Here is a 15,007-nt window from a genome sequence, read left to right as displayed (position 1 = left end):
AATTAACAATATTCTCAAATATATTTTAATTAAGAAAAAAATGAAAATATGAAGGAAACAGGAGCAGCGACATCTAGAGCGTTTTAGGGTAGTTAAAAAGTATTTGAATTTATTCACCGATGTCGCTGTTTGGAAGCAAGTTTCACTTCGATGACCGTTGTATGGAAGTTTCCACACCCTGAAAGTAACCTTCTGGCATTCTCAATATTGCAGTCAACTGTCATCTTTTTTTTTAATACACGTTTTACGGCTATGGATATAGATCCTTACGGCCAATTCTGTGCAAATGCTGTGTTTCGTCTATTTTGTGATGTCTTAGTAGTGATTGTGATTTGTGATGTTAATGTTGTTAATTTTTTTTTTTCAACAAAAGAAGAAGAATTCAATGAGGGCTTTCGCGATTGGAAAATCCGCCAGATGGCAATACGTAGACGCGAGGTCCAAATGCTGCGTGATTGGTGGATTTTGACATATCTGTCAATGTCATGCAAAATCTGTTTGTAACCATAGAGCAAAATACAGGGTGGAAACGATAAGTGATCTCACTCGATTTTTTCTAACTATACAAGATATCAATAAACTAGTTATTGATCCTGAAAGTGCTTCATGAGCTCTATCAAAATGGAAGCTGGAAACATTGAATTTTCAGATAGATCCAGTTTATTCTGTAACTTATTATTGGTACCGTTTGAAAGAGCTCATTAAGCACTTTCAGGATCAGTAACCAGTTTTTTAATATCTTGTATAGTTAAGAAATAATCGAGTGAGATCACTTAACGTTTCCACCCTGTATAGTTGGTGCCCATTTTTGCCACTTGACGTGGCAGAATCGTGGGACTTCACGGTATTTAAATAAAAATTAAAGTGGTTGCGTTTAGAAACGCCACAAATATTTGAGTCTTTGGAAACAAGTTCGTTATTATACTTGTATATTAAAATATAATTTTGTTTTACCTAGCTTTTTCTTATTAATAAAATATGTATAGGTTATTAAGTACTCAATACAGAAATCAGCCGGCTCCTAGTCTAAAATTCTTATAATCGAAATTAAATGATTTAAACTACAAATAAAAATGATTCAAACAGTACTAGTTTTTAGGTTCAAATTCGACTGCTCTAGTGGACGCACGGAACGGCAACGTCGCAGTCGACCCATATTATTTGAATTATTTGGCGGGAAAATAGTTTTTGGCTTTTAATTCTGAAACTAAGAGGCCTACAGATTTGAAATTATGTCTCGTGTGTACTTTAATTATAACGAATTATTTGATCTTTAAAACGCAACTCTAACTTATACGGTTTTAATAATCCACCGTGTGTTACGTGTCACCAGCTTACACATACGTATCGGTTCATAGTTCGAAAACGGTTCGAAATAAAGCTTTGAAAGAATTGAAGTCGGGTTTTTTTATTCGACTTTAATTTATGAGATATAAAACATTGATGTAGCTTAAATATTTACGAAGATACAGATGTGTAAGCTGGAGACACGGTACTCCAGCTCGCACATAGTTTTTTGATCGTGGTTTTAACAGTATTTGAGCTAAAGTCTTGAAAAGTGGAAAGCCTACTATTTGGATTCGACTGTAATTTTTGAGGTATAATACATTATCGTAGCATAAATATTTACGAAGATACAGATGTGTCAGCTGGAGACACGTGTCCTCAGCTTACACATAGAAAACAACTCATAGTTATGAAGTTCTAATGGCTCTAATTGAATGACTGAGAGGTTTGATGACTCTAATTAGGCTTTTATTGATGGTATACTTGGAATTGCTCTAGGGCCAATGAGGAAGTTGGAGACATTCAGGTGACGTAAACTATAGTTTGAAAATTTACGCGCAACGCACACACACACCTTCTGTTTTACTCAGAAGCAATCCTTAGTTAAAATAATTAACAAGAGGCCAGCAATCCATCACAAAAATATATTTTATTATTTTAGAATTGCTAGGTACTTCTTGTGGAATTTGTCTGGCTGACGTGATAGTTTTATATCCGTAATCGCTTCTATTCGAAATGAAAACTGTTACGAATGTCACTTTGTCTAGGAAGACAGAACTTTTAGTCTTCTCACCAGACATCATCTCATCTTTCATAATTTATGTTATGACTTAGGCAGATCACGCACACTATCTAATAAAACATGCGCTTATTAGTTAGTGATAAACCTCTGATATAATTGAATATTTACATTTACAATTTAATTGCAAGCATTTTAAAGTAATGCTATTATGCTCATGGATTATAGGTAGGTGTTTAATAAATTAGAGTCAGTTGATTAACCTGACTGCTCAATTAGAAACTTATTGTCACGCAAAAAGAAAAATTTAAATCATTGCAAGCTCTCGTCAAAGTGAGCCTTCCACTAAGTTGCTGAGCAATCAAAGTACTTCATTGTGACAAGTACCTTAAAGTGCTTTAAACTTATGACTATTTACCACACCTAGAAACTAAGTCCTATTTGAGGAAAAGATCAGTTTTAACCTACATCTAGCATTCATCAAACATAAGACTCTCAAAGAATAAATATTAGGTAGTAATACTACTCATGAGCTAGATTAGATTTTCAAAAGATTATACATAATAAATGTTTTTTTTATTATATTAATGTGATTATTGCACTTGGTTGGTACGTACATTTTGATTTTCAATGATTATGTATAAGTATTTTTTTTGCTAAGAGATCAATTTGGTTGTAATGATTTTGATTAAAACTTAAAAATAATACTTTGTCATTGATCAAAAAGAAAACAAAATAGAATTCAAGTACATACATCTCAAGTTTCCCAATATAATCGGTTATCAAAGATTTCCGGGCTTGTCAATCGTGTAAGAAGCAGGCACCATAAAATAAATCCTAAGAGGAAACAGCACACAATTACCACTCTTTGAAGCATAGGAAACTGCCCCACCTCGGCAAAGTTAGGAAAGCCCATGTGGTTGCAGAATATATGGGCTACGAGTGGGGCTACAAAGTGACCTGAAAAAAAGTTTTAAATCATTTTGGATGAACAATATTTTATATTATACTCAATAAGAATTAAAAAAAAACAATTATTATTTATCTTACCTGTCCTAGCAAATAGATACGCAGAATAAGCACCAAACAGACTAGTATATGTGAATTGGAATGCTGAAAAAAAAGGAAACACCTTTGTAAATCAATCCATCAATAATACCAGGTCATCACATTAGAACAAAGTACGAAATTCTAAGATAATATACTCACTAGAGATCATTAACGCAGTTTTAAAATCATATCCACTCCTCATTCTTTCCAACATATGATGGAAATGAGCTGAAAACAAAAAAAAACAAAATTATTATTATTATATTAATTAAGCATATTCAGTGAACTAAGCTGATATAATGAGCCAATAACCCTGGAATTTTTATTGTTTTTACCTATGCCAAAAAGTAAAGGCCCTGTGAACACTGCTGTTAAAGGGTCCAAGCACTGCATGAGCAGCGGCATCATACAGGCTCGGAATACCCACTCCTCACTTAGGGGGGCCATGAAGTGGTTCCGGACCCATGCCAGGTCTTGCCAGCTGGAAACCCAGTACAATGGCTCTGCAAGTATAATAACAACCAGTTTATAAAGTAAACATAGAGATACAGACATCAACCATTGATAAATTATATTATTTTTTCAGTAATCAAATACCTGCATACAATTTCCATGATCCAGACAGAACATGCATGGTCAAAGGCCCCAAAAACAAAACAGCTGTAAGGAACAAGGGAGCCACCATAGCAGTGATCAGCCCTGAACTTCGAAGTCCTAACTGCTCGTACATGTTCCCTCTATTTATAGTTTCTTCTGTTAGAAAATACTGTGTCAGGAATGGTGCCAGCAGCATCACACAGAAAACGCTAAAAAATCTTCTTTTGATGGTAGTTGGATGGTCCCTAGAACGAACAACAATAAAATAGAAAAGTCGAGGATACTTGAACCATTCAACAATGCGAAATATTCTCGAAATAGCTACACGTTTTCCTACCTGCTAAGTGTAGACCTCCAAACATATAAACTTGCTACATAAAAGAAGGTGAGTAACATACACGCAGATATAGAAAATAAACACGTATTTTGCTCCATTATTTCCAAGTAATCCCCGTTTCTTCTTTGTATAAAAAATAAGAAATTATTAAATAATACAATCACAATCCGAGCACTCGCTGAAATTCTTAATTTTTTGACAGTTTTTGACAGATAATTTCAGAATAGTGTTGTATGTATGTATTGGAATCACAATCAATTATAGAGGAATTTACGACATTCAATTGATTTAAGAAAAAATCGATAACAGCTACCGTTGAGACTGGTATCGTACGTAAATCAAAGCTTAAGGCACATGATCATGGTTTTCTTAGACAAGAATTTTAACCATAATCTTTACATTGTAAAAAAAAGATTGATAGAAAATAGTATGGTTGCTGAAAGTAGGTACATATTGCTAAAACATTCTTTACCAAACAATAATTTGGTAAACAATAATAATATGCCAAAAACTATATTTGCTTATTAAAAATTTGCAATAAGTTGTTTTGCCAAACAAAAATTTGCGAAACGTTGTTTGCGATGTGATAATTTAGGAAACCTTTTTTGGCCGAACATTAGTAATCCATTGAGACTTGAGACTAGCCAAAGTAAATAAATAATTATTAATTTAGCAGTTTTGTTGCAGTGCCACCCCGGCCCCCCGGCTATAAAAGCGCATGAGTTTAATTAATCTACATTTATTTGAACTTGAATGTAATGCGTTCTTAAGTTCCTGTAGGTATTAATTTTTACACCTATTAGTCTCGACTCGACTTTCATTGAACGACCTTTAAAGCCGGATCTCCAGCGCGCACCAGCGCGTGTTTTGCCCTACACAAGTAACAATTAAAAAAATGACAACATTTAACATTTTTTGTTGGCCATTTTGTTGAATATTGACATGCCTTTTGTAAGTAAGTAATAAGTAATTGTTGATTGTTTAGGGCAAAACACGTGCTGTGCTGTGGGTCTAGCTAGACAAAGGTGCACATTATAATCGCAAACCAGTCGAAAAGTGGTCGAAAGGCCTTTTCAACCGACTTCAAAAAAGGAGGAGGTTCTCCATAGAGAAAAGTAATACATAGGAAATAGAGAACCCTCTCTGTCAAATTTTTGAACCTACTAATTGACAGCCTGGTGTTAAATTCCCTGTACTTAACCTACGTACGTAACGCTCACATACATACATAGTCCACGCACACATACATACATAAAGTCCACGCACACATACATACATAAAGTCCACGCACACATACACACAGTTCACGCACACATAGGGTTTCTGATTTCTCGACCTATTTTTTTTCTCGAGTTTCGGGAATTCTCGAGGCCAAAGTCTCGAGTTTTCTCGGGTCTCGAGTCTTTTTATTAAAACTGTTGAAATCGGCTCATCATCATCATCATTTCAGCCACAGGACGTCCACTGCTGAACATAGGCCTCCCCCAATGCTTTCCATGTTGATCGATTGGTAGCGGCCTGCGTCCAGCGCTTCCCTGCTACCTTTATGAAATCGGCTGAAATGTAATAAAAACACAGGTTTTTTTTAATCTAATATACCTACTTTTATTGCACAACAATCAACATTATAATTTAGTACCACTTATTTGGGTAAGGAAAGAAAGAAAAAATAAAATCTTTCATAATTAATATTAACTAATAATTATGACTAAGTAATTAACAAAAGGAACAAAAGTCATAAAGTCGTGTGTAATTTAAGGATAAATAACAATGAAAATCTGGAGCTACAATAGGCTAGTTTCCTAAAAAAATTTTTTTAGTCCGTCATGTTTAATATAAAAAAATATTGGACACATATATTTTTATTTGTCAATCTAACAAATAATTACATAGTTATGGTGCGTTGAAGTTACGCACGACGTCACAACGTGCGGCACTTTTATGCACGCATTGACGTCACGGGCCTCTTCTTATGAACTTTGGCGCGCTTTATCTCTTTAAATTTTCATTACATAGTTTGAAAAAGTGAAAAGTACGTGTAGAGTATTTTTTGATAAGTTAACTGACGGACTAATTAAAACTCTTGCTTTTTGACCCAGGAAACATCCCTATTGAATCACTTGTTTTCCAAAGAACACTAGTCCAAATTAATAGCAAAATTATGATAATAAACTTACATTTATAAAAACAAAAACTTTTTAATAAATTTAACAAATTCTTAAAGATAACGACTTGAATAAACATATTTACGAGTACCTAACCTAACAGATAGTTAACATATTTTTCAATCTTTAAATCAGTCAGTTAAACAGACATAATAAACACAGCATACTCTTGGTGAACATTATTAGTTTCGATTGAGATCATTACTTGCAAATCAATTCAGTTAAAAAAGGAAAGACTGGGCCAGTCTAAAAGCAATGTTATTAACCTATTAAATAATAAAAAACTTACTTTTGTCTAATAAAATAGGCTTTCAAGAATATTAAAGCTTCAAAATCGAAACTCGAGAATTCTCGAGCTCCGGTAATTTTTTTCTCGTCTCGAATGAAGCCAAATTTCTCGAGTTTTCTCGAGTTCGAGAAAGCTCGAGCAGAAACCCTACGCACACATAGGCCCTCATAACCTTCAAAGAATTATTGTTTTTTTGATGTACAATGTAGATTTTTTTCAAATCCATTATTTTGAAAGTATTTATCTTTATGGTGTACGTATTGTATTATTTTCAAAACAATGGATTTGGAAAAATTCTACATTGCACATGGAAATGCAAATAAACAAAAACTTTTCAATTTAATAATTTTACTTTATTTATGAACACACATAATATTATACACCAAAAGCGTCTTTTCGCAAAGTTTTCAACAACACTAAAAAAGCATTTGCACTTTGAGAAAACTCAGATCACTTGTGAACATAACAGAAAGTTTCTTCGCGATTCACGAAGGAACGAACAAAACTCCGATGAACCAGAACAGCAGCAGGTACGAAGGAATGAACTTGAATTTGACTCGACTCTTCAATACTTTAATAGGGCCACAGAACTCATAAACGATGGCTAAGAAAACAAGAATGCATTCAACCTAACAAAAACAACACCGGCCATTTTGGAGAAAAAACAAAGTTGCCATATGTTAAATAGTAATTTCTACTACTCTATTATGTAAATTATAACAAAAAATGTCACCGTTCAGTTTTAAATTAAAACAAATTAATTTCATTTTAAAAAAAGTTTTCACACTGTAATTAACAATATTCTGAAATATATTTTAATTAAGAAAAAAATGAAAATATGAAGGAAACAGGAGCAGCGACATCTAAAGCGTTTTAGGGTAGTTAAAAAGTATTGCTTCCTCATTGTTATAGCATTGCTGCAAAATCTGAAAAGCTTTTAAATATTTTAAGATGTGTTTCTGGAGTCTGGTGGGGTGCTCACCCAGCGTCATTAAGACTTTTATACAATGCTATTATAAGAAGTGTACTTGACTATGGCAGTTTCTATCTAGAGCCTTGTAATTTAGTTGGTTTAAGTAAATTGGATGCGATTCAATCTAAAGCGCTAAGGATTATAGCTGGTGCTATGAAATCGAGTCCAATCAATGCCTTGCAAGCTGAATGTGTTGAGCCCCCATTGAAATTACGCCGCCAATATTTATGTGACAAGTATCTTTTCCGTGTACTTCAATTTGCTGACCATCCTATATATAGCAAACTCAACAGACTTAATGATTTAATTGATACTTCCTCTTATTGGTCACGTAAATCTCCTCCTTGTGTGATTATTAGTTTTCGTAAATTTATATCAATCCAAGCCCCAGTCCACAGAACCTCCTTTCTTCCGATATTTTCTGTAAATTTTGAATCCCTTATTCTTACTCCGACAATTCATTTCAACCTAGACATACATAAGGATGACTACAATGCTAACATTAAGTTCAATCAGATCGTAGACGAACACTGGGGCGATTGGCATCATATCTATTGCGATGCATCTAAGCACTCTCCAACGGGTCATGTTGGCGTTGGCGCATACCATAAACAATAGCATATTGTCCAGAAAATAAAACTCCGTCCAGAATCATCAGTCTTTACAGGAGAATGTTTTGGACTGTTTAAGGCTTTAGAGTATGCTCTCCTTATGAAATTAAACACAACTGTAATATTTTGTGACTCTAAAAGTGCTTTGCAGGCATTACATAAATTTCCATTTAAGAACAATACTAATTATCCTATTATTACAGAATGCAGGAAATTACTTCACAAATGTAGTCTTAACAGTCATTTAATTAATTTTGCGTGGATTCCTAGTCATACCAATATTCCAGGAAATGATAAAGCTGATAAGCTGGCCAATGAAGCGGTTGAGTGTGGAGATATACATCCGTACACAAATTATTGCCATGACTTAACGGCAGCCCTTCCCAAAGCTTATCTCAAATCTGCCTGGGATGAGAATTGGGAGTTCACTAGCCAATCTAAGGGGAAACATTACAAGCTCATTCAACCATCCATCCTTTGTAAACCATGGTTTGTTAAAATTAATCTTTCCAAAACAGTTACTATAGGTGTACCAGAATCTCATGGCAAATAGGGAAAATAAACTTTGTTGAGAGCAATACTGGGGAAATTGGAATAAACGATCTTGATACTGTTTAATTTTTTACTTTAATATTAATGAACATGAAGTACGAATATACATTTTAGGTAGGTATGTGTATGAAGAATGTTGTTATACATCGGGTTTTTAACATAGGAAAATGTCTTGAAAAATAAATAAATCGTATATTACTTTAAATAACTAATTTTATTATGCATCATACTTTTAACTTATCACTTCATTCAGAACTAGAAAACGATTCTAAGAACTCCACTTGCATTTCTTTTCTTCAATAGATGATCAAGATAAAGATGTATTGTAAATAAATTGCTCTTCCAGCATTTCAATGGAGAAGTTTCCTGATGTTAAAAACACTATATTTCTCTGAATGGGATTAAAATATATACCAAAACTAAAAAGACGGTGAAGTTTTTATTAAATCGATCAAGAAATGTCTGGGAAATTAATTATTTAAATTACCTACATATTATGTTCGCGTGTATCTGAAACATAGGCGGTGCCGTTCTTTTTGTATATGGCCAGGTTTGCGATAATTTAAAAAAAAGGTTACAAAATTCTACTAAAAAAGAACCCTAGCTGAAAAATTAAAAACTGCTAGATTTTAAAAAAAGGGATCTGTCAACAGCACTGGATCAGGGGTGATTTATTTTTTGTACTCCGAATGACTGTCGTGAATACACCGATCAAAATGGCATGAATTCGCAATTTTAGGGCCCTGTAACTTATTTATTTGTAGAGATATTTTCATGATTCTTTCACAATTATTATTAGTTTTACTTATAATTATTTCAAGTATATTTAAAAGAAAAAAAATTGAAACTTCTCCATTATTCAATCTTGCTTGATGAAATCTTTTTAAATTTTCTTTACATGGTCATAACATTTTGACCATTCCTCTGCACCAATTTGTGAGATATACCTGAAAACCCCGATAAAGCAGCTATTAAGTATGAATAATATAAAAAACATAACCCTCCTTCTGACGCAGTTGGGTAATAAACTAAATGTATCAAAACATTTCAGTCCAACTTACTGTCAACTCGACGACGCGCTTTAGAATCAAAGGTTGACTTTGAATTATGCCTTACTATACAATTCACATTGAAAACAATATGACTTACTTGAGATTTTTCGACTTTTTCACAAAAATAACAAATAGTCAAGAAGAGATTACAAAATTTTTGCAGCGGCTGACAGATTTCATAATTTTCTTTGACAGGTGACAATTAAACCATAGACAATTGCCATATGAAAAACACACTTTTCCAATATTTTTGTTTGCCATGAGATTCTGGTAGACCTATACCATTTTAACTAGAATGCGACTTGGTCACGTGTGCACTCCAGCACACTTGGCTAAAATTCATGTACTTGATTATGATTCGTGCACTTGTGGTTCTGGCGTCGGAGACTTAAATCACATATTTTTTTACTGTTGCCTATATGATCGTTCCTCTTTTATTAGTTCTCTTTTAGCCATTAAAATTCCTTTTCCTACATCCATCACTTGCCTATTATATACCAATAACATTGATGTTTATAATATCCTAGCCGAATTTATTACCCATAATAATATAAAATTGTAAATAGTAATGTATATTGTACTTATGTAAATATTATTTTATTTTTATTATTTTGTACTTATATCACACCTAAATTGATCCTATGAAAACCATCCTTTGTTCCGTTTCCTTCCGTAATTGATTCGTTTCCCTACCTTTTAACTTTAACCCAATCCCACCCTGTCTAAACGCAATGTCCGCAAAACTTATGGCAAAACTGAACGCAAAAATCAAGAACCCCGTCGTGGCTAAACGCAATCCGCGAGAGCCATAAAGAAGAAAAAAAAAAAAAAAAGTATTGGAATTTATCGACTGAAGTCGCTGTTTGGAAGCAAGTTTGATCGTAGTATGGAAGTTTCCGTACCCTGAGGTTCTCAATTCGACCCGTATGTTTTTTTTTTTTTTTTTTTTTTCTATGTTTGTTACGCGATAACTCCGCCAATTATGAACCGATTTGAACAAATCTTTTTTCGGCGTATAGGTATTACCTCAAGGGTGGTCCCATTTAAATTTAATAATAAAAAAAACAACCCCCAAGGGTGGAAAATTGGGGATGAACTTTTTTATACGCAATATTTCCGCCGATTATAAACCAATTTGAACGATTATTTTTTTGTTGAATAGGTATTATCAAAAGGGTGGTTTCATGCGAATTTGAAGAAAATATTTCACCCCCAAGGGTGGAAAATTGGGGATGAACTTTTTTATACGCAATATCTCCGCCGAATATGAACCAATTTTTTTTGGTCTCAGTGTATAGGTGTACCAGAATCTCATGGCAAATAGGGAAAATAAACTTTGTTGAGAGCAATACTGGGGAAATTGGAATAAACGATCTTGATACTATTATTTTTTTTACTTTTATGACTAATATTAATGAACATGAAGTACGAATATACATTTTAGGTAGGTATGTGTATGAAGAATGTTGTTATAAATAAATCGTATATTACTTAAAGTAACTAATTTTATTATGCACCATACTTTTAACTTATCACTTCATTCAGAACTAGAAAACGATTCTAAGAACTCCACTTGCATTTCTTGTTCTTCAATAGATGATCAAGATAAAGAGGTGTTGTAAATAAATTGTTCTTCCAACATTTCAATGGAGAAGTTTCCTGATGTTAAAAAAAAAACTATATTTCTCTGAATGGGATTAAAATATATGTATACCAAAACTAAAAAGACGGTGAAGTTTTTTTTTAAATCGATCTAGAAATTTCTGGGAAATTAATTATTTAAATTACCTACATACTTATTTTGGCGTGGAATTGGAACAGGCGGTGCCGTTCTTTTTGTATAAATGGCCAGGTCTGGGATATTTAAAAAAAGGTTACAAAATTCTACTAAGAAAGAATCTTGAGTGACTTAAAAAAATAGAAATAGATTTAAAAAAATATGGATCTGTCAACAGCACTGGATCAGGGGTGATTTACTGTTTGTACCCCGAATGACTGTCGTGCGTGAATACAGCGATCAAAACGGCGTGAATAGTTATGCGCAACTTTAGGGCCCTGTAAATTATTTATTTGTAGAGATATTTTCATGATTCTTTCACAATTATTATTAGTTTTACTTATATTTATTTCAAGTTTATTTAAAAGAAATAAATTGGAAACTTCTCCATTATTCAATCTTGCTTGATGAAATCTTTTTCAATTTTCTTTACATGGTCATAACTAGAGATGAAACGGATAGTGGTTTGGCCGGATACCGGATACCGGATATCCGGCCAGCTGCTAGGCCGGATAGCCGGATATCCGGCGGCCGGATAGTTGGCCCATTGTCTCTTTGCATGTCGTGACGAGTTTAGCACTGCAAAGGTGGTTCGAACGCGATCAGTGGGTCTATTAAGTAGACTAGACTAGTTACACTTTTCGAAAATCGAATCCGTCCGAATAGAATGTCAGATTTTGCCACTTGTCTAAGGGGCAGATCAATTCGGGCCATTTCGGTTGCCATCGTGAGTGTGTGATTGAATAACGAAAATTAAATTAGTTTACTTGCTGCGTAATCTGACTGAACTGCATCATATCATCAGACCATAAGTGAAAAAAAGATCGCCTATTTTATTTGGCAATATTTCGACATTAACAGATATTTCAAAGTCAAAGTCAAAATTTCTTTATTTGTTTAGACTAATAAATAGTTCTTACAAATCGTCATTTTGCTCTTAAGGAGCCTCTACATGTCTCATAATCTTTTTACCCTACCAGAGCGCTTCGAGACCAACATTTGGCAAGTGCTGAGAAGAAGCGCCGCAACAAACTTGGTCACCACTGTCTGCCGGTTAATATAAATAAATAGAAATAGTAGTAGTAGGTACATTCGTTTCAGGAGCAGTTCACTGAATTTAGCATGCATTCTTGTATGGTGTATCATAAGAATGGGTATACAAGATTGCGTGGTATATTAAACAAGGTAGTGACGTGCTAATATCTAGACTTACATATTAAGGTACTAGTAGAAATGACTCGCATACATAAATTTGAATAACTTGGATTGACCAGTCCCCGAAAGATGCGCCTGTTCACAGACATGACGAGTGAACCATTTACTATGTATTTATGTATTCGTCATTAGAGTGAATAGCCCAGAAAAAGAAATTAGTTTTTTGAAAGGCCTTAATATGGCTTTTTTGTAACTTTTGGACTTTAAATAAAAGCCGTCATTATTATAAGCCATTTTATTGATATTTACCTCAAAGATTAATGTATGTCATTTGATTCATAGGAAATTGTCGTAGTTTTTTAATATCCGGTATCCGGCCGGATAGTGAGTTACTATCCGGTATCCGGCCGGATAGTAAATTTAGGCCGGATATCCGGCCTACCGGATAGTTACCGGATATCCGTTTCATCTCTAGTCATAACATTTTGACCATTCCTCTGCACCAATTTGTGAGATATACCTGAAAACATCGATAAAGCAGCTATTAAGTAAGAATAAAAAAACATAACCCTCCTTCTGACGCAGTTGGGTAATAAGCTAAATGTATCAAACATTTCAGTCCAACTCACTGTCAACTCGACGGCGCGTTTAGAATCAAAGATTGACTTTGAATTATGCCTTATTTTACAATTCACATTGAAAACAATATGACTAGCTTGAGCTTTTTCGACTTTTTCACAAAAATAACAAATAGTCAAGAAGAGATTACAAAATTTTTGCAACGACTGACAGATTTCATAATTTTCTTTGACAGATGACAATTAAACCATAGACAATTGCCATATGAAAAACACACTTTTCCAATATTTTTGTTTGCCATGAGATTCTGGTACACCTATACTGCCTACCTTCAGTGGTAACATCAAGGTAATAATTAGTTATAGCCTGACCAGGAACATAAAAACCCTCGCCATGTTGCGGAAAACTAATGGTACTAATTTCTTTTAATGGCAACAGTAACTGAAAACTTCATTGACATGTCACCTTGCATGTCAGTCTATTGCTGTCAAAGTGTAAACAAACTTTATTTTAAATGTGCGCAATTGGTTTTATGAAATAAATTGCTAAAATATTTTTATAGTCGTGAAAGAAAAGTGGTTCACAATGTGTTAAAGTATTTTTCGAAGAGAAATACTAAGGGTTCGGACAATATTTTCATTGAATAATGTTTCCGACAAAGGTTGTCAAATTGACTGACATGTTTATCGTATAGTACAGTCCACTATGAAAATTAGCTGTGGTTTGTTTCAACTACCTATTTTAAAAATTTTGTCACTTTCTAAGTGTTGAATTTTATGGGATTGGGAAAGAAGTACCGAGTTTGAAGCGTTCATGAGCAGACATTGCAGTTGAATATTCAAGTTCTGAATTTGATTAATTATTGATGAATAATAAAATAAATCTACTAGCTCGATTGATGGTTTCATTTAATTTATTTAAATCAGGTTACCTATAATAATATTTTTTCGTTAATTTATGAAAATATCAAATTAGCCCGTAATCCTGAATCCTGATACATAAAGTTAGCCTATTAATTTAACACAGGTACGACTGTACTCAGTGTTGCACTATCAAATGCAATTGAGGCGCCTCTATGCCAGGGTTTTTATGTTCCTGGTCAGGCTATAACTAAAAAGCAAGAAATAAGTAAAATTTTATAAAAAAAAATAAAACCGACTCCAAAAAACCTACACTAAAACGTAGAAAAATAATTACTAATTACCTACTTATTTATTAGGACGAATTATTAATATTTATGTAGGTATACCATGATTGATACTTTTGGAGTCGGTGCAGGCAAACTTTACATGTTTCATAATCTTGGCACCGACTCCAGAAGTATCAATCATGGTATACCTACGTAAATATTAATAATTCGTCCTAATAAATAAGTAGGTAATTAGTAATTATTTTTCTACGTTTTAGTGTAGGTTTTTTGGAGTCGGTTTTTTGTATGGAGTTTTGAAGGATTCCATTTTACGATTCGAAACTTGTCTAGGAGGTCCGGCTTATGAACACACTCCATAATGTGAATCAAGTCGGTAGTGCGTTTGTTTTAAATGACCATCAAATGACGTCCACTGCTGGACAAAGGTCTCCCCCCAAGGATTTCCATAACAACAAGTCGGATGTATGTACTTTTCCGCTTTTTTTAGCGCAGCACTACTTTTAACAACCGGTTAGAAATAATTATTTGCTCAAAAGACTGTATGCCATAGTAAAATGTGGAGTAAACAAAAAAAGAGTAACATCGATTGTGTTACAAATGGTGAACAAAAACCTGCCTTAAACAACTATAAATAAAGTCAAAAATTTGTATGCGTATGAAAGTCAAATATCATACTTTTAATGTGAGTCTTATT

General features: G+C 33.6%; 1 protein-coding gene across 1 annotated transcript; it reads right to left on the bottom strand.

Annotated features, from left to right (window-relative positions):
* Positions 1–1,919: 1,919 nt before the first annotated feature.
* On the bottom strand, positions 1,920–4,214 carry LOC135080383 (CAAX prenyl protease 2). Its single transcript, XM_063975027.1, has 6 exons — positions 4,011–4,214; positions 3,674–3,918; positions 3,412–3,579; positions 3,236–3,304; positions 3,077–3,139; positions 1,920–2,986 (listed from the first exon to the last, which is right to left on the bottom strand). The coding sequence occupies exons 1-6, from the start codon at positions 4,106–4,108 to the stop codon at positions 2,784–2,786; spliced, it is 846 nt and encodes a 281-aa protein (XP_063831097.1). The 5' UTR covers positions 4,109–4,214; the 3' UTR covers positions 1,920–2,783.
* Between the last annotated feature and the right edge of the window lie 10,793 nt (positions 4,215–15,007).

Source organism: Ostrinia nubilalis, chromosome 18, assembly GCF_963855985.1.
Source record: "Ostrinia nubilalis chromosome 18, ilOstNubi1.1, whole genome shotgun sequence".
Lineage (NCBI taxonomy): Eukaryota > Metazoa > Arthropoda > Insecta > Lepidoptera > Crambidae > Ostrinia > Ostrinia nubilalis.
This window is presented reverse-complemented; position numbering and strand designations above follow the sequence as displayed.